Source organism: Chionomys nivalis, chromosome 3 (genome assembly GCF_950005125.1).
Source record: "Chionomys nivalis chromosome 3, mChiNiv1.1, whole genome shotgun sequence".
NCBI lineage: Eukaryota > Metazoa > Chordata > Mammalia > Rodentia > Cricetidae > Chionomys > Chionomys nivalis.
Genome location: NC_080088.1, coordinates 113,352,223 through 113,376,679, shown reverse-complemented (window position 1 = coordinate 113,376,679; position 24,457 = coordinate 113,352,223). Strand labels below are relative to the sequence as shown.

Genomic DNA, 24,457 nt, shown 5'->3' with positions numbered 1-24,457 from the left:
CAGCACCTCTGCTGATTTTCTTCACTGCACCCCGATAAATTCTTGTGATCCCCAAGCCAATACATATCCTGGTAGGAAGGCAGAAGAAACTTCTAGAAACCACCAAGGAAGAGAAGCAGGACGGCCACTTTCTTGGATATTCCTACTTTATTTTTGGCTACATCAGTGCAAAGTAAAGGCAGTGGGCATCGTGCATGCACCCAGGGGCGCGTGTTCTACCTAAAGGGGGTGTGGGGGAGGGGCAGGGGCATCAGGGCGCTTCGAGCAGGCTGCATTCCGAGTCCAGAGCCAGAACCAGCATCAGGCTTGGGCGACACAGCCAGCATGCTTTCTCCTAAGGGCAACCATGACAGGGAAGTGGGCAGAGCACGGGAACTGCGGGGACTAAACAGAGTCAAAGGTAAGGGGAAAGATGGTCGTGAGAGACAGCCAACCACCTTGGGGCAGGCAGAGAGCCTGATTCCAGAAGAGAGTCATTTCTGGGTAACACAAGAGTCCCTCAGGAACAGCACAAGTCACTGGGCGGGAGGGGGGCAGTATCCCAAGGGACATTGGAAGAAATAAGCAAGACTGAGTTGGGGATAAGAGCTTTTAGTCTTAGTCTGACGGCCTCAGTGGGGTGTGGTAGGGCTTGGACACTGATGGGGAAAGACTATCAAAGTGGGAAAAACTAGACTTTCTTCTCGTGCGTGGGAATGAGAGCTTTTAGTCTTAGTCTGACGGCCACAGTGGGGTGAGGTAGGGCTTCGACGCTGAGGGGGAAAGACTATCAAAGTGGGAAAAACTAGACTTTCTTCTCGTGCGTGGATGATGGCCTGACTCCACATTCCTCTTGATTTGTGATAGACCAAGAGTGTTCTGTCCCGATTAGAGTTCTTGTTATTTGATCGCCCCCAGGAACCTTGGGGAAGAGAGACAGAGAACAGCAGGGCTCTGAGTGGGAGAGGGAGCAATGAGTCTGTTCATTGCTGAAGAGTAGAAAAAGGGGTGAAATGTGTAGCCTGGGAGGTCACCTCAGATCCAGAGCTCTGTGCCACCTGTGCCCATTTGGGGGGCTAGGGATGAGAAAGAGACCCTGAACCTCAAGGTGTCTATAGTGCTGGAGGAGGCTGCCATGCACTTAGGCTGTGCCCGCTGCAGCCCCCAGGCTGAGGACAGCCAGACATGCCAATGGAAAATGTGACTTCAGGGTTATGGAGCCAGGTTTATTCAGCTTGTGAGGTTGCTGACCAGGCTGGCAATGGGCACAGGGAGGAGAGGGGAGGCTCTGCCTCTCGCATCCCCCACTGTGGAGGGGAGAGGAGAAGAGAGGCAGTAGGGCAGGAGGGCAGGAGGGTGGGTGAGGGGCATTGGTAGGCTGGAAGGTGAGCAGGGAGGAAGAAGGTACAAGAAGAGATAGCAGAGGAGGTTAGAAAGGTTAGGTTAGCTTCTTAGGAAGCAGCTGGGCATCTTCCTGGAAGAGAGGTACAGACCCTCTGTGTATTCTGTATGTCTATTTCCTGGTATGTCTAAAAGTCGGGGTGGGTCTGTTTGCTCTTGGGATGTTTTGAGGGGGGACAGAGGCAGCCTCAATGTACAGTTTCTATCCCTGTGCTGGTCCCTACAGTCTGAGGGTCTGCCAATGCCCAAAGTGACATGTAGACAGGACACAGGGAATGACCTTGTATGGGTTCAAGGTCAGATCTCCCCACTCCCACCACCCTACCCTAGGGACCAGAAAGGGCTCGCATACAGACACTGCAGCCCAGGGAGCAGGTCTTTGGCAGCAGTATGAGGTGGGGGAGACATCAAAGACTCAAGGGTAACAAGGAAAGCTCTGAGAGGGGAGAGCAACTAAGGTGGAGACAGGGACACTGGGGCACTAGGTCCTAATCACTTGACACGTGGTTCTCGTTCTGCAGTTGGTGCCAGCGTTCAATCTTCTTGTCCTTGTTCTTCAGACATTCATACCAATGTTTCAAGCGCTCACCCTTGGCTGAGATCCCCAGCTGGCAGCCTCCTGGGGATGAGCAGAGAAGGAAGGGAGGGACAGGTCAGTGGAGAGGGATGCTGTGGCCACTCATGTCCCCTGACTCAAGAGTATAATTGTGAGAAAGATGGCCACCAAGCAGTGGCATCGCCAGCCTTGCCCATCCCTAAGAAGTGGTCTGTTACTATGTAACCATCACCTTTATTATTATCACTAACCCTCTGAACCTCAGGAACCTGCTTCTGCTCTTTACTGCAGCACCAAGCCAAACCCCCTGCAAATCTTTGCCCAGCTTCTACTTTATTTTTCTGCATGGTCTCCACATACTGGGCAGTCACTGTTGCTCCCCAAAGGGTCGGCTTCACCCTGATCCCTGCCTGGAATCTCTCCCTGTGCCACACTTGGGATTGTCTATCCTTGGCATTTGGAAGGACTGGTGAGGTTAAAGCTTTCATTGGGAACTTGCATAGAGATTGGGGGTAGGGCTCTCTTGCTTCCTGCAGAGGGCGCTCTCTGCTCTCCTGCCATGGTGTGTACCTTTTCATGTAAAGGCACATCCAGGTGGGATCAAAGTCAGGACCCTGAGTCCCAGGCTAGCTCTGAGCCTACAGAACTGCTGGCAGATGGAGTGGTGTGATCATGGTCTCCCCATCCCTGTAAGACATCCTCTCTGTGGAAAGCCAGATGAGGGGGCTATCCGCAGAACCGGGGTACTCACCGATGTAATCGTTAGATTTGCCGATGTCATAGTCCCATACTGAGATATCCAGGGACTTTTTGGCCAGGTCGCTGTGTTTGATGTCATAAAAAAATTCCTGTGAACAGGATAGGGAGGGCTGAGCAACAATCCCCAGAGCCTCCAACACAGGCAGCTAGGGAAGGAGCCTGAGGAGTCCCTGGAGCAAGGCATTCTGGGAGCAAAGAATTCTTCCTTCTGTCATGTCTTTCCAACAAACACTCCTTAGGACAATAAATCCTGGTGGCTCTGGCAGCTGGGTCTGTTTGGTACTGGGGCAGTCACTGACCAAGAATGGTGAACTCAGCCCTTCTGGAGGCTTCCTGAGAGGGCACAGGACCTTACTTAGCATTTAGGGATTGACAGAAGTCCAGGCAGAGGTCTTTGTCTGATTTTGCTTATGAGACAGGGACTCAGTTATCTCAGGCTGGCCTCAACTCAACTGTGTAGCCCAGGCTAGCCTTGAACTCATAGATTAGTCTCCTACCTCAGCCTCAGCCACCACTAAGTTTAACAATATGGTTTTTTTTAAAAGCAACTTTCCTGCCAACTTATAAAATTCAGACATGTTCATTATTCAGACAAACAAGGAAGGAAGCCATGATATCTACAGGTACCCAAGAACCCCATTGTCAGTGGAAGCCATGACACGTTATCCACAGCCACCCAAGAACAGTCACTGTCTTGGGTTTGCCCATGTTCATTTATACTGATGTGTGATTTAAAAAAAATCAACAACAATGAATCCTAAACCTAAAGTTTTTAGGTTTCCTCTTTTTACTCTGTAACCTATGTTAAAAACCAACTTAGCACATTTTCCAAAAATATTTCATGTGGATGAGATGGTTCATGTCTCTAATCCAAGCACTTGGAAGGCTGAGGCAAGAGGATCATCACAAGTTTAAGGCCAGCTTTAGTTCAGAGTGACTTCTAGGCTAACCAGGAGTACCAAGCAAGACCTCGTCTCAAAAAACACAAATGAACAAAGAATGCCTTAAATGTCCTCACTTTGAAAATATATTCACGTGTTTCTGTGTATTTGCAAGCCATGGCTCACGTATAGAGGTCAGAGGACCACTGGTGTGAGTCTCCTACCAACCAACCAAACAAACAAACACAGGCCATCAGGGCCCGTTCTCTCTGTGCCATCTCTCTGGGTCTACACCCCCATGTTAATGGTAACATTTAGTGACTGTCTAGCTATAACCTGGTCCCTCACAGATGAGTGTGTAAGCTGCCTCTAATTTCCAGTCATTAGAGGCACCACCTTTGGCATCCAGGGGGCAAGGTCACTTCATCCATCCATGACAATCTACATAGGACAATTTCCAGGAAATGCATTTCTGATTGTGGTGTATACAGTGACGTCAGATGAACTATAAGTGATCTGGCTGCACGTTTCTAAAACTCAGAAGTGTGTACTATTGTTGCTTCAGAAAAAAGTCACTTCTGAGGCCAGGGGAGGGGAAAGATGATGTTTTTGTTTTGCTTTGTTTTGAGACAGTGTCTTGGGGTCTCGCTAGATAGTCTAGGATGGCCTTGAACTTCTGAACCTCCTGCCTTAGCCTCGCTGGTCTGCCCCCACCCTCCAACTTAAATTTCTTATTTTTTGGCTTGTCCAGATTCTGAGAGAGGGTAGGGCAAGCTGCAGTGTGGGTCTCCTGAGTAAGTGTTTGGGTGCTGGTTTTCAAACCCATCATACATCCCTCCCCCACTTACAAAGCGTGGTAGAATCCAGTATTAGTAACTCAGAGGCAAGGTCAGGGGGAGAGCACAGGGGTGGTGGGACAGCCCAAGCAGGGCAGGGTGGAACTCAGGGCTGGGGGTCCAGTTCAGCCCTGGTCTCCTTGCACCCTGAGAGTATATTTTCCCCTTTGTTTGAGCTTTGAAATGGAGGCTGTCTAAGTAGGTGGGCTTACAATTGCATTCCTTCATACACCTTATTCAGTCCTTTGCTGATGGGACAGACACCCGACCCCCTCCTGCCTGGCTGGCTTATCAACATGTAATGGAGAAGCAACGGATAATGGAGAAGCAGGGGTTTGGTGTGAGATGGAGGGACAGAGGACTCTGGAGATATAGGTGAAAGCTTGTGTGGGGGAGGTCACACGTATTCTGTGTTTTGAGGCATAGATAAAAGTTGGTCAGGGAGGAAAAGAGGCAGAGGGTGGTACAGCCACTTGAATACATTTGTATTCAAGTTTTCTGCTCTTATGTGGAGCGGGTGTCAGGCCTGGAGGAGGGAGCAGGCGTATACTGCAATGATTCAGGTATAACATCCCATGGTCTGAGCCCAGATGGCGGCCTTGAGAACACAGGGGAGGGAGCATGTGTGAGTGAGACTCGAGAGAGCTGGCTGAGGGTGCCGCTGATCTAATTCATGTTCACATGGCTCAGGAAAGACACTGGGGGTGGCTTAGGTCGGTATCTGAAAACAGCTTCCTCCTGCAGCGTTCTCAAGCGGTGGGCTTTGCGGCAGGGAGTCCATCCCCTTCCTTCGGACATAACTCAAGCTTATTGATAAAAAAAATGCTCTTTTGAGGCAGTCAGGACTCTCCTGGAAGGGATTCAATCTTCTCTCACAGGCAGGAAGTCTCCACCAGTATGACAAAGATGGAAGCAGCCTTACCTCATTAAACTCGGGGTTCAGGGTTTTCTTTTTGATCTGAGTCTTGTGCTTGGCTTTCTTCCCCATGTCTGGTTTCAGCCAGCTGGGAAGAGACAACCGTATGTCAGAAAGTGACCCAACACTGGTGACACCTTGGACGGTGGGGGCCCTGCTCTGAGCCCCTCGTGGCATTCTGTGGCCAGCTGTCTGCTGGCTTCCTGTGACCTCAGGGGAGAGTTTAAGCTCTTCCCATGGCCCCATTGTCCATGTGGCTGGGTCCCAGCTCCACCCGAGCTCTCTCTCTCATCATGCTCTTGACCGACCGCCCCTCCTTCATCCTCCTCTCCACCCCACGGCCTTTGCACACAACACTGTTTCCTCCATTCAAGAAGCTCTTTCTCAGAGCTGGGCACAGAGCCTAGCACACAGTAGATGCTCAACCAGTAGCTTACGGGTGTAAAAAGTACTTTGGCGGGGGGACAGGGTTTGGCAGACATTAATGATCAGAACGGCTGATGAGCATTCCACTAACCAAGGCTGCTTATGCTCTTATGCCATTTTCTATAGGAGTGAGCATAGAGGGCTAAAGCCCTCTCGGGGCGGGGACATCTGACTCCAGCGGTCACCAGGGGAGCAGATTTGACAATATTGCTAGAATAGCCCCAAGTTTGAGATATTTTGGGTATTTCCTTCCTTCCTTCCTTCCTTCCTTCCTTCCTTCCTTCCTTCCTTTTTTCCTCTATTTTCTTGTTTGTTTGTTTAGTTGGCTGGTTGGTTGGTTTGTTGGTTGGTTTTGGTTTTTCAGGACAGGGTTTCTCTGTGTAACAGTCCTGGCTGTCCTGGAACTCACTTTGTAGACCAGGCTGGCCTTGAACTCACTGAGATCTGCCTGCCTCTGCCTCCCAAGTGCTGAGATTAAAAGCATGTGCCACCACCACCCAGATATTTTGGGTGTTTCTATAGTGAATTTGAATGAAACCACATTGCTTCTTTGATGGTGGAAATCTGAGCTAGTGGGGACATAGGCAGCTTACTCCTGGGTCATAAGTGGGATCACTATGCCAGTCACTCTAGGAAGGGGCAGGTACAAGGGTTCCCATGTGGCTGGCATCACACTGTTTGACTTCCTGATGCTCCAGCCTCACTTTCAGTCTGTGATGGGCATACTTTAGCTGTTGTGTGACCTAGGGAAGACTCTTTCCCTCTCTGAGCTTCAGTGGTTAATAGTGAGGTGTCTCTTGTCTTCATCCTCTCTCTCCCAGGGGGTCTGCTCAGATCCTCTCTCATCTCCCAGGGGTGCTGCCCAACTCACAGCTTGACGAAGGGGTCTGAGTAGCCATTGGCGTCCATGGCAGCCAGGTGCACACAGCGGATAATGCCCACGATGAGGCCGCCCTGCTGTGTGCTATACATGAGGGACACCAGGATCTTGCCACGTTCCTCTATGTCGCCAATTCGCTCCACCTGCTGCATGTGAAGGCAGGACAGGGCTCAGAAAGGCGGGAGATGTGGGTGGTAATGGTGGGAGGCTGCTGTGGAGGGCAGAGGGCGACAGCCAGCTATGGGGTCAGTCAGCACCATGGACAGTGGGTACAGCAGTGTGCCCCAGGCTAGGCTCTCGCATGCTCATTGGGCCAGAGCTCAGTTTGAGTCAGATGGGGGCAGAACCCAAACTTGGATCATTCATTGGAGCTGGGCTCCATCCTAGTCACTGACCTTGACAGATGCTGACCCTAACCCCTGACCTGACTGGCCTCATGTCCCTACAAAGAGATGAGCATGCCATTGCTCTCATCTGTAGAGCCAGCAGCAGAAGCTGTGTGAAGTAGGTTCCAGAACATGGGTGTGCAAGAATAGGAACCGTCCCCTCTTCCTATGGCCCGATCCTGTGGATGAAGGACGTTCCCTCTCCAACCATGAGCCAGCAGGTCAGTTTGTGGAGAGAGAGAGAGAGACAGAGAGACAGAGACAGAGACAGAGAGAGAGAGAGAGAGGAGGAGGAGGAGGAGGAGGAGGAGGAGGAGGAGGAGGAGGAGGAGGAGGAGGAGGAGGACATGGGAGGAAGAGGAGAGAAAAGTGGCCCCTGGTGGTCTCAACAGAGCCATCGGGCTTCCCACCGACAGTCAGCTCACCTCCTCCTCATAGAGTGCCATGCCACGGGCTGACCCTGTGGTCCCCGCACGCTTCATCTGTGGGAGGAGACAGGATGAGAAGGTAACCTTGGGGGCTCATCCCCCTGCCCAAGGAGGGCCCAGAGCCATGAAGGTAGGCTGTGCACCCCAACACTCTCCCATTCACTGATGTTTACACAGCATTAACTGTCAAGATGGAAGCAGCAGCTGTGTTTGAGTTTTACTGCATTCCCCAATTTACAGAAGGCGACACCAAAGATCAGAGAGGACCAGCAGACGGTCCAAGTGACAGAGCATCCACACATAAACTGCAAGTCTTCATTCGCTTGGGCTGTGTAGTTCAGAGCTCTTGGGATCTGGCCTATCAGATGTTTCTCCTGAGTGGCACTGGTGTTCTTCTGATGGATCCTAAGGCTCTGAGAAGCAGGGTTGTGAACTACAGATTAAACTCAACTCCCACACTATAGAGATGAGGACAGCTGAGTGGAGGAGACAGCATTGATGAGGCCCCTGTCCTTAGTGCAGCACAGTGAGGTGAATCCTCAGACACCTGCCTACCTGGCTACCTTCATGTCCCTGGACAGCCATGTCCACTTTAGCAGGACAGACATACTCAGTAGCTGGTGGTGATAAAGACACAAACTTAACCACTGTTCTGAGTAGCTGGATTCATTGAGTAAGAAAAAGAAGCCAGAACCACCAGCTGCTACCAGACAGGGTCCCAAAGAGACACCTCATGCCCAGAATTGACTTTCATGACTTGCTCTGTGTGAGCCACAGAGTTGGCTGTAGAAGCACAGTCCAGTGCCCAGTAACACACCCTTTCCCAGCCGTCAGGTACGCTTCCCACCCTAAGCTTCCTCTCTGCTTCTTGGGTGACCTTGGCCATTTGCTTCCCCGACCCTAAGTCCCCTCACCTCCGCCTGGTGCTCTGCCCCACAGCCCCTGCCTGAGCCCACACAGCACATCAGGAAGGTGGCATCCCCAGCTCACCGGGATCACCCGCTCCAGGCAGATGTTGAAGTTTTTCCTCTGGTTAGCCTTCAGCTTCTTGAGCGAGAACCTGGTCTCGCCAATGAACTCATTGTGGCCGAACTTGTCCTCGTCACACACGGAGATCCTGCCATGGGCCAGAGAGAAAGAGCAATAGACACTGAGCCCCCCATGTACCTGGGTGAGAGGCACTGGGTGTGGCCTCAGTTTCCCTGCAGTCCGGTGAGAGACTCAGTTCACAGCCTGAGGGGTCTATGCATGTCATGATCCCATATAACCACTGCTCACATAAGAGCTAGAACATTCCAATGCCGGAGGTCCTCAGTCAGTGTCCTTCCCTAGACCCTCCCTTACCCTAAGAGACTCATCCACTCTTGCCTGCAAGGGGCCATGAGCCAGCACTTGATCCTGTGTAAATGTGACCACACAGTGCACACCACCTTTACTGAGACACATACATACAATGTAGCCCAGGGTAGGACTTGCAATATAGCCCAGGCTAGATTCAAATTCACTATGTAGTCCAGGCTGGCCTCGGCCCTTCCAAGTGCTGGGATGACAGCCACACAACCCTGTTTGCTTATCTACCCTTCTCTGTTGCTTCTTCAGCACCATGCCTGTGAATCTCAGCTATGCATGCAACTGTGGGTTTTGCACTCAAACACATTCAGGGACAAAACCCCTCAGTGTGTACTGAGCTTGTGCAGATGGCTAGCACAGCTGCCTGGACAACATAGGCTGACAGCCGTGTGCATCTAGACATGTTAGGCCCCTGAATTCATGGTTCCTGCTGAAGTCCCACCCTCCACCGCCACCTGTAGCCACCTGAGTGTCTTTCTTTGCATGTCCTCCTCTGTGATGCCATGGTACTGCAGTGTCTCATTCCACACAGGGTTCCGCGTGTTGCGTAGGGTCTTTGTACGAAGTTTGTTGGACTAGAGACCGAAGAAACAGACAGACAGACAGGCACCCATCAGTAGAGACAACCTGGAGACCCTTCTCAAACATCCCCTTAAGTGAGAAAGCACAGGTGACTTCTGTGGAGATAGACATGGCTTATAGCAGAAATGACACCACTCCTTCTGAGGCAGGGACATGGGGATGTTTCCTGAGTCCACACGCAGTGTCCTCCATGCCTACAAGCTCTCAGAGGGGAGATGCAGACCCCTGGGCTGCTGTGTACCTTGCTGGCCCCAGGCAGCAGGTGCAGCTTCACATAGGGATCCGCTAAGCCATTGGAGTCCATGGGCTTCAGTCCCTGCAAAAGAAGGAGGCAGCACAAGATGGTCAGCCTCAACAGGGGATAACATCTGTCGCAGCAGTGGGGACAGAACAGAGGGATACTGTATCATGAAGATAACGTGGGGCATCAGGTACAGAGTTTAACAACATACCACTCCCTAGCTGTGCGGCCTCTCTGAGCCTGTTTCCACGCTGTTGAGTGGAGTAGTGGGGCAGGTCTTAGCACAGTTGCCCCTGGGTGTTGTAAAAGGGACGGAGAGGACATTCCATAAATACCAGAGAGGAGTGGCTGGGGACAGAGACACTCCTGAATCCAGGGCCTGACCCCTGCCTTCATTTGAGGCCTCAATTTCTCCACACTTGGAGGATGAGGCTCACACTGTTTGTCCCTCCAAGACCAGGAGAAAGTGGTTTCAGCATCATTTGCTGAGATGAGTTGAGCGACCCTCAAGGTTCTGCATCTCAGATACTGTCCACCCACCCAGGCTAGGTAGGAATCCTGTGACCTCAACTTGCTCATCTGATTGATGGGGCCAATAGTATCCACAGCTCTGTGGGGTTTATATCCACAGCTCTGTGGGGTTCAGGGAGTAAAGAATCAAATCTTGCCTTTGAAGATGAGCCTCATATATTTGGGATGTAACCCCAGGCATTAGCTTTCTGGCCTCAGTTTCCCTACCTGACTAATGGGGCGAATAAAAATGCCTCCCTCACTTGGTCACCAACATAGAAGGGAAGAGAGTAGTATCCACCTGATCACTCACTGTAGAGTCCAGAACACAGTAGGGGCTCACTCACTGTAGTGTCGAGTACATAGTAGGGGTCCAGTATGGGCATGCCCCCCAAAATGGCTTAGGCTTGGGTGGGCCAATGCAGGAATTTCTTTAAGCATGGTGGTTCTTGTTTATCCTCCAAACTGGGGCATTTGGGGAGTGAAAAGAGGGTCGTGTCATGTTCACCACAGGCAGGCAGAGAGGGGACTGTCCTAGACACCCACAAATTGCCAGCCACTTTGCATTCAGTTTTTCCAGCCTTTCTTGAAGGAAGGACACCACTGTCTCTCCCAATAAGTCAGAGAGGGTCAGCTGCTTTCTCAAGTAACACAGCAAAGTGTCCTGGGCCAGCAGTCACTCCAGGGGACTCTGGTCCAGATCTTGCTGGTTTTTTCCTGGGGTCCCAGACTTAAGTTTAGCCTGGGTCCCTCAAGGTCTAGAATTCATTCAGTTCACATTCCATGCAGCCTGCTGCTGTGGCACCTCCCTCTGCTGCGGCACAAAAGCATCTTTTAGTATCCACAGCCAAAGTTCCTACCTCACTGCTGCCCCTGGCAGACGATGACATCAGCAGAAAACTCAGAGTCACCAAGTCTTAGTGGCACCTGCAGTATCCCCTCTGTGTGTTACGGGTGGCCTAAGTGACCCTCACAGTCAAGCGGCCTTCCACTCCCAGGAAGCAGCCCCAGGAGCATCCCAAGAGGAAGTCTGCCATGGTTGATGACAACCATGTTCACATCTTGTCATTGCCACAGGTCAGTGACAGCGGGAGCTGGGCCTGGGACTCATCCCCGTCTCTTAGGAAACCAGAGCATCCCCAGGAGTCCCCACGCACCTTTGCTCTGATGATGGTACACTGCAGGTTGCTGTTTTCCTGGTCATAGAGAAGGCTGAATTCCAGGGCACCCAGTGTGGCTGCAGGCAACAGAGACAGGAGCCAAGAGAACATTTGTTTAGTCAACCCACAAACATTTCCTGGGCACTTACCCATGTGCCCAGCCTCAGCTAGGTACTGGGACCACAGGAGAGAGGGCGGACCAGGCCCTGATCTCATACTCTGTCCTGGTTGGCCTGTTTCCTGGGAGTCTTCTGCAATTATCTCTGTGTGTGTTTGAATAGTGACTTCTTCCCCTGCCAGATTGAGAGTGCCCTGAGGATAAGGGTTAGGGCTCTTGATTGACTACCATGTCCCTACTGTGCACAAGGCACATAATAGGTACTCCTATGTGCACTGAAGGAACGAATGCATGTCAGCATTTGCTGTTCCTCCTGCTGGGAATGCTCTGTCTTCACGCTCACTTGGCTCATGGCCTCAGGCTCTACAGCTTGGCTCAAAATCACTTCCTACAGAAGCCTTCCCTGATTGTGTCCTCAAAGCAGCCACTGGTGACGTCACTCAGCATGCAAAGCGCTCCTTCATAGTTTTGACTCTGTTTCCCCTGTTGCCTTTTTGTCCCAATGTCCTAGCACCTGGAGCAATAAGTCCTTGTAGATGACAAAGATGAGCAGGTGAAAAACAGATAGAAGTCAAGCCGGCTGAAACCAGCTCTGCAATTGAGCTCATGCCAGGGCAGCCTGGAGGCTGGGAGAGGTCTCACTTTGGAGACTGAGGACAGAAGAGCATCCGGGACAAGGATGGAGGAGGGCAGTTATGGAATATGCCAGGATGGCAAGGCAGGTGGGCTCCCCTCTCCCTTCCCTGAGACCACAGACCCCTGACTCTGGAGAGCCTCTGAGTCAAAGGAGACACCTGCTCTATCATAAAGTGTGGCCTTCAAGTGACTAGAACCCTGTGGTGGGCTGCCAGTCCCTCCACTCACTGGCTACGCTGGCTAGTTCTGTCAACCTGACACAAGCTAGAGTCATTTGGGAAGAGGGAGCCTGAGTTGAGAAAATGACCCTACCAGACTGACCTGTGGGACATTTTTTGATTGATGGGGAGGACCCAGCCCTTGTAGGTGATGTCACCCCTGAGCTGGTGGTCCTGGGCTCTATAAGAAAACAGGTTGAGCAAGCCAGTAAGTAGCACCCCTCCATGGTCTCTGCATCAGCTACTGCCTCCAGGCTCCTGCCCTGCTTGAGTTCCTGCCCTGATGGACTACAAGCTGTAAGTGGAAATAAACCCTTTTTTCCTCAGCTGCTTTAGCCATAGCGTTTGTCACAGGAATAGGAACCCTAACTAAATGGCCACCTCTGAGTCGCAGGGACCCTTTCTAAGACTATATGCAGAATGAGAGGGGAGAATGCCCCATTCCCACTCACTAGGGACAGGACGTAGGGAGTGTGGCTGGCCCTGGTGGGAAGGGAGGCCCACCTGGATCTCTGCTCCACCAGCACCCACTCTCCTGCCTCCACCCCTTCTATTGTTGACGCTGCTGCCATTTCTCATGTGTGTTCATCACAACACCATCATGGCAGTGTCCAGTTTACCAAGCATTGTCCCTGAGGTGCCTCAGTTTACCCTCCCATCAGCCTACACAGAAAGCAATATGGGCTAGGTGTCCGAACCAGGTCGCCCCACCTCCCAATAGCATCCACAGGATGTCCTGGCTGCTTCAGCCATAGCTGATGGGGGAAAAAAAAAAACACCCTGAGGGTTCTGTCTGTCTGTCTGTCTGTCTGTCTGTCTGCCTGCCTGCCTGCCTGCCTGTCTATCTTTCCCTGGGCCTCTAGGTCTGAGTTTAAGAGGGACACAATATGTACCTACTGAATCACTGAGTGATCTTGCAGTGATCCCACTCATGAGAAAAAAAATGATGTCAGATGATAGACACACTGCAGGAACTCATGCCTGTATGGGGGGTGTTGTGGGCCACCAGATAATTCTGTTTGGTAGATTGCGATTGCTATGTGGGTAGAACCTCAAGAAACCCCACAAGAGGCTTAAAAAGACTCAATGAGATGCACCCTTGTGTTTTAGCCCAATAAGACATATGGTACCAATACTGACCACACGGTGGCGCTCATCAGCCGTTCCAGCACTGGGAAGCAGAGGGCAGTAGCCCTTTCCCAGCACATGCAAGGCCCTGAACCACAGAGTTTTTGAGGGTCCACATGTCAGCGGTGAGGGTGCGTCTATTGAATCCAGAACCCCATTCCCGCCCCATCCCAAGCTCGGTTTCGGGGTGACTTTTCCCAGCATGCTTCCTTCCCCCCCAGCCACCTACTTGCTTCATCCGAGTCATAGCTATTGGCTTCCTCCTCTTCCTCTGCAGGTGGCGGCTGCTGGGCAGGGGCCGCCTGGGAATAGGGGCCTGTAGTGTGGGGAGCTGACGGGAAGCCCCCTGCGGGTCCTGTCCTCTCCTCCCGGGCTGGGGCGACAGCCCCTGGATAACCAGAGTCGCTTAGAGTGGCCTCTGTGGGGATAAGAGACAGAGAAGAGGCAGTATTGAGTCTGTGTCACAGCAATGCGGCTGGAGGAAGCTTCCAGAATGCAGGTTCCCAGGCCGCACTCAGAATCAGGGGTCCTGGAATCTGCATGTGATAGTCAAGCCCCCGGAATGATTTGGATAAAAGCAAGCCAGACCCCAGGGAGGCCAGTCAGCAGTGTGGATTCAGCCGGATGGCATTGATCTTAACCTCAGCTGTGGGATGTAGGACCAGTTCCTTAACATCTCTGAGCCTTAAGTTTCAAAGGTGCTTCTCTGGCAATCAGTATTAGTTGCATTAAACAATGAAGGCCCATGGAAAGAAAATGGTTACCTTGTAACCATAACAACCAGGCACCTGAGGCCTGTATGTGGGTCATGGAATAATCAGTTTGCTTATGATGAGTCAAACACAAATCAGGCTTCACGAAAAGTTGTTTGTTTTTTTTTTTTTAATTGATTTTGGTTGGTTGGTTGGTTTTGGGTTTTTTGTTTTAACTATTTTTTTAAACTGTTTTAGTTTGGTTAGTCTCCCCAACAAGATTGTGAGGGAAGTCCTAGCCTGACTCACACTTCATAAAAACAAACAAACCAACAAAATGAAGCTCAGAGAGGTTTAGTCGTTGGCCAGGAGTAACACAGTAGGAAGTGAAGGACCAGGCAGTCTGGACTCTGAGCCGCAGGAGCTGGCTTGTGGGTGTGGACAGTTCAGGGGTTTAGAAAGTGGGCTGCTTAGGCCTCCTCAGACAGGTCTTGGGGTACAGACCGAGTAAATGTGTTTTCCGAGAGGGTAGTTCACACTTGCCTGTGCTTTGCCCAGGAGCAGCCCTGCTGCCCCCAGGGGGCCCTGCAAGGGGAGGGAAAGGGGGTGGGGATGAGGACATACTTCAGTGTCTGTCCCAGCCCTGCCCCTCCACAGTGGACAGGATGCTCCCACCAACCACCCCTCTGCCACAGTCCTGCCCTAAGCACAGGGCCTCCTTCACCCCCAGGGTCTAAAAAGAGCTCATGGCTCAGCCTGTTTCAGTCCTGCAGGGTGATGGAACTGAGGTCACTGCTAAGGGACACCAAGGCACATGCTGGCTGCATGGCAGATACCTGGCTGCACAGGTTGAGGAGGTGCCGGACTTGACATTGAAGCCGGGGCAGGGCGGGAGGCCTGCACTGAGTTAGCCCGCCTCAAACCTGCAGGACAAAGAAGGAGACAGCATAAAGCACACGTAAACATGCACACACACATGCACACGCAGACACACACACGCACACACACAAATACATGAGGCTCCACGGAAGGCTGCCCTTCTCTGGTCCCTCTGTTTTCTCCTTGGTGAATCTCAGTGGCTGCAATTATTTAAAGCACAGGGTAACTGGGCCAAGGGTACAGGCCTGTCATCTCAGCCTCTCAGGTGGCAGAGACAGGAAGCTTACAAATTTGAGGCCCACCTGGGACACAGAGTGAGTTCAAGACCAGAACTGACCCCAAAATAAAACATTAAAACGGGCCTGTGGGCATGGATCAGTGTAGCGTGCTTGTTAGAACCTGCCCCCAATGAGCCGACAACGAGATTAAACGAGATGATAGAAGCAGAGTTTAATCATAAGATCAGTGCAGAGCAGCGCATGGTACAGGAGTTAATGTTACTAATGGACCATTCCCCTGTGCACCTTAGACAGCCTGCAGGAATCCTGGAACAGGCTGGGAAGGGAGCGAGAGTGCTGAGATTACAGAGGTGTTCAAGAGCCATTTGTAGCAAAGAGTCATGTGCCAGGTAGTAGCTTGGGGAAGCCGACCTGGGCAGTGGTGTGTGCTAGGGCTGTGTCCTTCCATCTGGGAACCCAGGGAAGGGGCAGTGAAGTCAGCTCAGCATGGGGTAGGTGGTGCCAGGAGCTTTCCAGATAAGGGGACATGGACATTGATTGTATGGGTGTGCATGCGTGTATACTCGTGTGTACATGTATATACTTCCGCCTGTGGGGAATGCATGTGGAGGCCAGAGGTCAACACTGGGTACCTCCCTCTACCATTCCCCACTTTATTTTTTGGTAAGGTTCCCCCTGAACCCAGAGCACTGCATCTCAGGTGACTGACCAATGAACCCCATGATCTGCTTGTCTCTGCCCCACCCATTCCTGAACTGGGGTTACAATCACATCACAGGTGTGTACCACCATACTGTACATCTGATATCGACTCTGGAGGGACTTTGTGTGGTCGGGGACATCCTGATGCTGTCTTTTCCTTCAGGGGGTTGAACAACACATGGAAAGCACTAACTACATCTAGAAAAGTCAACTGGAGTGTTCCAAACGTACACATGTGCACACTCACACTCAGTGCGCACCCCACATGCACATACATGCGCATGTGTTCACACACAGACAAGTATATACACACACATGCACAGGCACACACAGACAAGCTAAAGTATCAGACTCAGGGAAAACACAAAGGACAAACTTCAGGCCACGACTTCTTGGATATAAAAGGGAACAGACCAGTTGGACTTCATCAAAACTGAATCCCTAAAAGTCAAGTGACACTATCCACAAAGAGAGCAAGTGAGCCATGGGAGGAGTGGGGTAGAAGCCGTTTACAAATGACACAGTGACAAAGGGTTGGCATCCTGGGTATAAAGAACACCAGTAGAGTCCAGTCGAAAACATGGGACAAGGGCCGAGCCTGACATTTCCGTGGAGAATCCAAGAGGGAAAAGCTGGGCACTACCAACTTTTAGGGAAATGCCAATCAAATCTATAGCACCTCTCTGAGATACTGACTCATCCCCATGGGAGTAGGTAGTATTTAAAAACGAACCGACAGCCAAGTGTGGTGACACACACCATTAATCTGTTCAAGGGGCTAGTATACAACCTGAAAAAGGGAAGAACAGCCTAACAAATGCTTGAGCATGATGAACCTTGAAGGTGTGGCACTCAGTGAAGTAAGAAAGATAAAAAGGGTAAATAATATGTGATTCCACCTAAACGTGTCAAGTTTCTATGCATAAAAAGAAGAGGATTGGATATTCTGGAGTAGGGAAGAGGTCAAAGAGAAGTTATGGTTTTATGGATACAACAGTCTCATCTTGAGATGAGGGGATGTTCTGGTGGTGGGTGGTGGTGATGGTAACATAACACCCTGAGTGTGCCTGATGCCACCAAACTGGACGTGAAGAATGGCTAAAATAGTAAATTACATATAATAAATATGGATTGTGTGTCTCACAAAATCAAAAGGCCTGGCCCATATAAGCTTCACCTCTGGAAAAGAGATTGAGAGTTCAGGTTTAATTCTTATTTTTCACTCATTGTCAGCTGTGCGGTGAAGTGGCAGCAGAGCCTTTCCGAGTCTAATTTTTCCATCTGTGGAGTTGGGATGCTGAAAGCCTCACACTTGTGTGTTGGGGCTGTGGCATAGAGTCACTAAGATATCCTGATAGAAGAGCTCTGGGAAGCATCTGGTCCACGTAGATGCTCCATAGATGTACTCTGGAGGTCAGACTCAGACATCCGTCCCCTGTGCATCTGCACCAAGGGTTTACCAGCAGGTGTGGGTAGCAGATGGTAGGAGCCCAAGTCTGTTGTCAGGAAGGAGGGAACTGAAGCACTAGCCAAACTGTTGGGCTGAAATGTCCCCAAAGTCTCATGCGTTGAGCACCTGAACTCCAGCTGGCAGTGCATTCTGGGAAGTGGGGAAACTTTAGGAGGTGGAGTCTCACTGGAGGAAACTGTCCACTTCCTGACCACTGCTGTTTGAGCTGCTCAGCCACACCCTCCTCTTCTAGAAGAGACTGAGACCTCTGAAGCTGAGAGCTAAATTCATCTTTCCTCTTTTTAGGTTATGTCCTTTGTCCTGTCACAGTGATAAGGGAGATAAAACCCACAATTTAGGATGTGAATGTTGAGCAGACAGGAATGGGGGTGCACACCTGTAATCCCAGTGCTTGGGGAGTGGGGCTGAGACAGGAGGATCATTAGTTCAAAGTCATCCTGGGCTTACAGTAAGGTAACTCCTCTCTTTCTTTTCCTCTTCCTCTTTCTCTCTCTCTCCCTCTCCCACTCCCTCTTTTTCTTTGTTGGGGGTTGGGTACCAGAGACCACTTTAAGTTCTGAACACTCAGCCACCACATTGAGACCCACATTAGAAACAAAACATGATATACAGTAGGCACTCAATAAAGACAGCACATGCCTACCTTGCTCACCTGCTGGGCTCCGACTGGCATCTCCAGCACCCCCACCGTGACCATGCTCCCAGCCCTCAGAATCCCGGGCAGTTGTACTCATTCGTGCCTCAGAGGCCCTGCGCATGGGAGGCCCATGGCTTCCTCGCCCAGGAGCAGAGGGGAGATCGGGGCCTACAAGAAAAGGGATGGCTTAAAACAGAGAGAGAGAAGTGATAGGGTGAGATGGAAGACATTTGGCAGAGCTCACCTGGCTTCTGACCTGGGGCCCTCCTCTCTTCCATGTCACCTGAAAAGAGAGAGAGAGAGAGAAATGACGCAGAGAGCTAGTTTTCTGGTGTCTGTAGAGTTCTCACCTCAGAGATACACAAGGGGATCAGTCTGTTACTGAAAAAAGTTTTGAAGCATTAAGTAAGTTTTCCCTCCAACCTCTCCCCTGAGCTTCTTCCTTGTGTCATTTCCTTATTGTAAGAGGAGACAAAAGCACAGACCAACAAAACAATGGCCATTTCTTCTGCCTAGACAGGCAGGTCTGTCCAACCTTTGACACCACAGCATAGCGTTGTTATCTGTGAATCCATGGTCAAGCACCACACAGCCACATTACCAAAAAAAGACTAAAAATTCTGCTTCTGTTCTAAATAAATTTGCAGTTCTGTTTGAGCTGCATGTGACCTGTGGACTGTGGGTTGGACACTCTGAGAGAGAGGGAAGGGTGATCAGGAGGAAGGGTAGTTGGTAGGATGCACGCTCCTCAGGGACATAGTGGCTATTGACAACTTGGTGATTCTACAAGAAGTAGAAATGGCTCATGACACTCCGTAGAGAAAACCTTTGGCACCAGGCTCCATGACTCTGAGAAGTTGTCCTATGAGAGATCAGGTCAGGCACTTAGATTTGAGCCCTGTATCTCTAGCTCTCTTTTGAGAAATGATGCCCCAACATTGTTGCTCCAGTTGATCTTACCATCCAGTGTTAATTGAGATTATTATAAGGGCTTCGTCTAGCCAGTCTAAGTGGTACTGTCCAATGAAAATGTAATTTTATGGATTCATTTTTCTTCCTGTTTGCCTCTTTCTCTTTTAATGAACACTTTAATTATTAATAACTATACTCAGATAACAGCCATGATATTAATAGTGCTGGTAATTTCCCTTTGCTAATTTCATTTCTACTCATCTTTCACTTTTAATTAGTCCAGTTGCAGAATTGTTTACAGTCAACAGAAGAAACAAAAGTGAAAATCAGGCATGGTATAGCACACCTATAACGCCAGCACTTGAGAGGTAGAAGCAGGAGATTAAGGTTCAAGGTCACCAAATCCTCAGATAAAAAGGGAGTTACAGAATATCCTAGGCTACATAAGATTCTGCCCAAGAAGAAGAAAAAGAGAGAGGAGAGGGAGGAGGGAACAGAGAGAAGGAGGAGAGGGAGAAGAATTAGGAGGGAGGAGAAAAAGAAGAAAAAATGGAGATGGAAGAGGAAGGAAGGAACACAAGAAAACCAGGAAAGCCTTTTTAGCAGGTCCAAGTTCCACAGGTTCCGTGGTATATTCAGGTGAGTGGGATACTCTCCCAATTACTAATTTTAATTTCTTATTTTGTGCTTTTCATTTCCCATAAAGGAAGACAGCAAAGTACTTGACAAGCTGGCTTTTCTAGAAAGTTCCCTGTGCTACTCTCCCAAAAACAGGTTCATGGGAAACAACTTAGGGACTGAGAAGTCCTAGACTAGAGACCAGAAGTTGATTGGCAACAAGAACTTTTCTAGGACACCTCCAGGTAGACCAGTAAGCCGGGACCTGTCCAAGGTTCTGGAAGGGGTTGGTTTTGTCCTACCTTGAGCTGGAGTTCGGGCTGTGTGCCTGGATTCAAGTGTAGGCTGTTCTGGGGCAGCAGGCTCACCAGCAGCCTGCTGGGGCTTGGTCTTCTTTATAGGCATGGGCTGTGGAAGAACCTGTTTGGGAAAACCCTTGAAGAACCATGCTCCTGAGCGCTTCCAGACCTGGGAAGGAAAGAAGGCAGGTGTGGGAGACATGGCAGCCAACTGCCAGTTTTTATCTATGTTCCCATAGCTCTTGGTCTTGACAGTGGCCACATGCATTTGTTCCATGACCTGATGGTCATTTTATTGATAGAGAAAGTTGAATGTTTGCCATGTCAAGGATCAATCCAATAGCTCAGCGTCAGAGAGGGAAAGATTGTGGGCTCAATGCCAATTCTCTCATCTTATAACAAGTACATCTTGTACTTGATATAAGAAGTACATAATCATATAAGCCCCAATACTTGGAGGCAGGAGAATCAGGAATTCAGGTTTGAGGTTAGCCTGGGCTACATGAGACCTTGCCTCAAAGGGACAAAATAAAACAGATGATCTAATCCCTGACAACTTCTTCAAGACCCCAAGTTTTTATCATGACTTCAGATTAGACAAGATGATATAGGGACATCTGGAAGACTCCCAATTCCCATCTTGCTATTTGCTCTACAGGGTTACCCAGTGTGGCACATAATAACAGGACTTTCACAACTTTGGTTCTCTGGCTTGTGTGGTCCAAGGGAATACCAGAGGGGTGTGCAGATGTGGAAAGGGGAGTCATGGTATATATCCCCTTGGCTCTCTCCCTACTGCTGGGTGGTGATGACCTCCTTCAACTTTCTTCCTGGTTACTGTGCCCTCCTTCCTCTTTTATTCAGAACAGGAAGTGAATTCAGAGCCCTGTCATCACTCATATTGGAGGGTCCCCTCCACTTTTGGTGTCCATGAATAGAACCTTCATCAAACCTTTTCTGTGTGTCCTGCTGTCCTGAGGCTGAAGGGAGAGAATGTGGTCTTTAAATCAATCTCTCCAAGGTAAGAATCTGCAGCTGGGGATGACTGGTAAAGAAACTGGAATGACTGGGGATAAAGTCAAAAACACAAAGCAGGTGTGGGCAAGAGAAGGATTCTAGAAAAAAAATGGACAGAGAAAAGGGAAGAAGGATGGGGGAGGCAGAGGTTGAGGTAGGAGTAAGAGAAGGAATCAAGAGTGAAGAGATAAAATATCATGGAGGAATGGAGAGGGTGAGGAGCAGAAAGCAGGGAGATGAGAAAGACAACAGGCACGGAGGGAGAAAAGATGAGGGGAGTTCTGTAGAGATGACTCAGTGGGTGGAGTACACACACGAGAACCTGACCTCAGATCTCTAGCACCCACATAAAATCTTGGCAGTGTGCACTTGTCACTTCAGTACTAAGAGGTCCCAGGAGCCCACTGGTCAACCAGTCTAGCTGGAGCCAAGAGCTCCAGGTTCAGTAAGAGACCTTGTCTCAAAATGCAGGGCAGAGACAATAGTGACAGACACTTGATGTTGCCCTCGGATGCCACAAGTTCACACCTGGGCAAGCACACCATCACACACGTGTGTATACACTTATGTCACACAGAGAGAAAGAGAGAGAGATTTGGGGGAAGGGAGACTCAGAAAGTGAGGGACTGGGATGGGAGGGGAAATTGAAGGGCAAAAAAAAGAGGCAAAAGAAAGAGAGGAGGAGAAAAGGTCACTCTGGCACAGGAAGAGGCCTTGCCATTTTACCAGTACTCATTACTTTTGTTTTTAGACAGTCTGTTCATGCTGGCCTCAGATCCACTATGCACTTGGGGATGACCTTGACTCCTGATCCTCCTGCCCCCAACTCTCCAGTTCTAAGATTGCAGGTGTGCACCACCATGCCCAATTTAAGCCATGTTGGAATTTTAATCTGGGTCTTGTGTGTTAGGCAAACACTATTTACTGAACCAAACCCCCAGCTTTAGGCTGGTCCTTTTCTTACCAAAATTTTAGGACACAAGAACCAGGCCAAGCCCCAAGCTTCCAAATGCCATGGCACCCTCTCCCACCCTCATCTTACCCATGCCACCCCCATCCTCACCTCCAGACACAAGCCTGGCCACTCACCTCCCTCTGCTCAAGGCAGATCTTACACAGCCATACCGGATGTGGGCGGTTGTTGGAGGTCTTCACCCCACACTTGGTGCAGACATTCTGTGGACAAAACAGGCAGAACGCACACAGGTGAGGCCCAAGCACACACAAGTGAGGCCAGAACACACAGAAGTGAGGCCAGAACACACGCAGGTGAGGACAGAGCACATGCAGGTGAGGCCACAGCACACGCAGGTGAGGACAGAGCACATGCAGGTGAGGCAGGCTTTGGGCTATAGGAGACTAGGGACAGGCAAGGAGGAAGTTGGGGAGCAAAGGAGTTAAAAATCTCTTGGGGCATAGAAAGAACTAGAACCCTTCCTCACTTCCAAGAGCAAGGCCAATTGGAATAGTTTCACTTTTAGCCTTGCTGCCAATGGCAAGAGCTGGATTCTTCCTCAAGTGTTGGAGGGGAGGTTTCTCAAAAAATCCATCCTGTGGGGTCTGGATTCTCACCCACCACATGGAGGAAGCCACTGGCATGATTTTGAAGAAAAGTCAGTGTACTCTTTCTGTTTATTGGCTTTTTTCCTTTTCCAGAAGACTTGAGACAATTTTAGCCATGACCACACGTCCACCCACTCCAGTAGACAAGCAATGTCTGAATAACAGCCAGACAACACAGGGATACTCTACTCTGGGATGAGCTTCCATTATCTGAAGACAAACAGGAAGACCCCTAAGTGCATAAAATTGCCTATCAGGGTAACTGTTATCATGAATTATCTTTCAGACAAACTTTCCCCAATACTGTATTTGTTTTGTTTTGTTTTAGACAGGTTTTTCTGTATTGCCCTGACTGTCCTGGAACTCACTCTGTAGAGCAGGCTGGCCTTGAACTCACAGAGATCCACCTGCCTCTGCCTCCTGAGTGCAGGTGGCCTGAGCCACGACACCCAGCTAGTTCAATACTGTACTCTATGAGCTGCATCAATCACAGGGCGGGAGATGCCCAATGGCATGATGGGTTTCTCTAGCTAGATGGATCACCGAATTCCTTGAGTGGGGTAAGGTGGACCAAAGACAGTCATTTTTCTGTTCTGGAGAGGCTGGATACACCCATTTCTGGGGGTCATGATGAGAACTCAGGGAGGGGCTTCTCTGCTTGGACAAATGCTCTTAAAATCCAAAGAATCCAAGTTGGCTGGAGAGAGGTTTTCTAAGTCTTTCTTTTAAAAAATAAATCTTTTTTTTTTTTACTAGTGTACACTTTTGAGTGTGTGTGGCCAGAGGAGAACTCTGTGGTGTTCTCATCTACATCACCAGGGTTCCAGGGTTGAACTCAGGTCACTTGGCTTGTACAACAGGTGCCTTTACCTGATGAGCCATCTTGCCTGCCTTTGCTAAGTCTCCTGTAGCTTGATGCATGTTAAGGGAACGAACATGCATGTGTGGGTTCATGCATGTGCATGCACACACACACACACACAGAGCATGCTCTTCAGACCACACATCTAACTTACTAACTAACCCATAGTCAGGATCCTCATGCCCCAGACTTCTGAGTTCATCCTGCATAGACCTCAGCTCTAAGAGGACATAAAGACCTTCCATGGAAGGACCCAGAACCAAGCCGACCTTGGGAGACTGAGAATCCTGAGGAATTCACACCCTACAACTGTCCTTCAGAGGCCAAGCTCCATCCTTCAGACCCCAGGCCCCAGATCCACAGTCCAAATCAGTCCAGATCCCTCTTCCCCATGCAGGTGTTCAGCAGGAAAGGAAGAAAGGAAGCGTGATACTGGTACCTTCTTACAGTCTTCACACACGACACAGGCAGATCCCAGCATGCCCAGCTGCTCTCCACACAGAATGCAGCGGTTCACACCATCCCCAGCCACATTTTTCCTCATGTTTTCCAGACGGTCCACCAGGCGCCTAGAGCAGAGACAGGGCAGTAAGGACCCCCAGGACCCAAGCAGAGGAGGACCCTCCATCTCTGATTCTACGTTCTTGAGGATCTGACAGTGGCTGCGAAGCCTTCCCTGGAAAGGACTTCCAATGCCAGTACTTCCAGATGTCTGAGCTCACTCCAAGTCCAGGCTCCTCAGTGGCCATCAGTGCTGATGGCTTCAGGTTCAGGCCTCTCTTAGCTCACACAGCCTCCTCCAGGGATCGGCAACCAGAGTTCTGAGCTGGTCTCAGGCATCTGGAACAAATGCTTTCAAACTAAGCATACTGCAAGCACCTGCCAAAATGCAGATTCTAAAACAGGGGTCTGAGGTGGATCTTTCTAGAAAACTCTGAAGTCATGCTGCTTAATGCTGCTGGCCCAGGTTCTGACCAGATAATAAAGCAATAGGTGTAAACATCGAACCCGCAGCCCCGGAAGGTCTTCAGTCTCAAGTCCTCTCCCTGCTCTTTCCTCAGCTGGGTGAGATGGCTCACATCTATAACCCTAGCACCCGAGGAGTAGAGGCAGGAGGGTTGCTGTGAGCCCCAGGTCAGGTTGTGTTCCAAGGTTATGGAGTGAGAGCCTGTCTC

General features: G+C 50.2%; 1 protein-coding gene across 6 annotated transcripts in view; it reads right to left on the bottom strand.

The window, feature by feature from the left end:
* Positions 1 to 136: 136 nt before the first annotated feature.
* Rph3a (rabphilin 3A) overlaps positions 137 to 24,457 on the bottom strand; it is a 76,538-nt gene continuing 52,217 nt past the window's right edge. For 5 of the 6 annotated variants that reach the window (XM_057763976.1, XM_057763974.1, XM_057763973.1 and 2 more), the window contains 16 exons: positions 23,722 to 23,851; positions 21,947 to 22,033; positions 19,844 to 20,009; positions 18,256 to 18,294; positions 18,018 to 18,179; positions 14,920 to 15,006; positions 13,621 to 13,809; positions 11,289 to 11,368; positions 9,622 to 9,696; positions 9,264 to 9,373; positions 8,439 to 8,565; positions 7,446 to 7,502; positions 6,626 to 6,780; positions 5,335 to 5,416; positions 2,688 to 2,784; positions 137 to 1,999 (listed from right to left, as the gene is read on the bottom strand). In XM_057763976.1, the coding sequence (XP_057619959.1) occupies positions 1,869 to 1,999; positions 2,688 to 2,784; positions 5,335 to 5,416; positions 6,626 to 6,780; positions 7,446 to 7,502; positions 8,439 to 8,565; positions 9,264 to 9,373; positions 9,622 to 9,696; positions 11,289 to 11,368; positions 13,621 to 13,809; positions 14,920 to 15,006; positions 18,018 to 18,179; positions 18,256 to 18,294; positions 19,844 to 20,009; positions 21,947 to 22,033; positions 23,722 to 23,851 (1,774 nt within the window). In that variant the 3' untranslated portion in view covers positions 137 to 1,868. The remainder of the gene's footprint in view (positions 2,000 to 2,687; positions 2,785 to 5,334; positions 5,417 to 6,625; positions 6,781 to 7,445; positions 7,503 to 8,438; positions 8,566 to 9,263; positions 9,374 to 9,621; positions 9,697 to 11,288; positions 11,369 to 13,620; positions 13,810 to 14,919; positions 15,007 to 18,017; positions 18,180 to 18,255; positions 18,295 to 19,843; positions 20,010 to 21,946; positions 22,034 to 23,721; positions 23,852 to 24,457) is intronic. The other variant, XM_057763977.1, reaches the window with a different exon arrangement.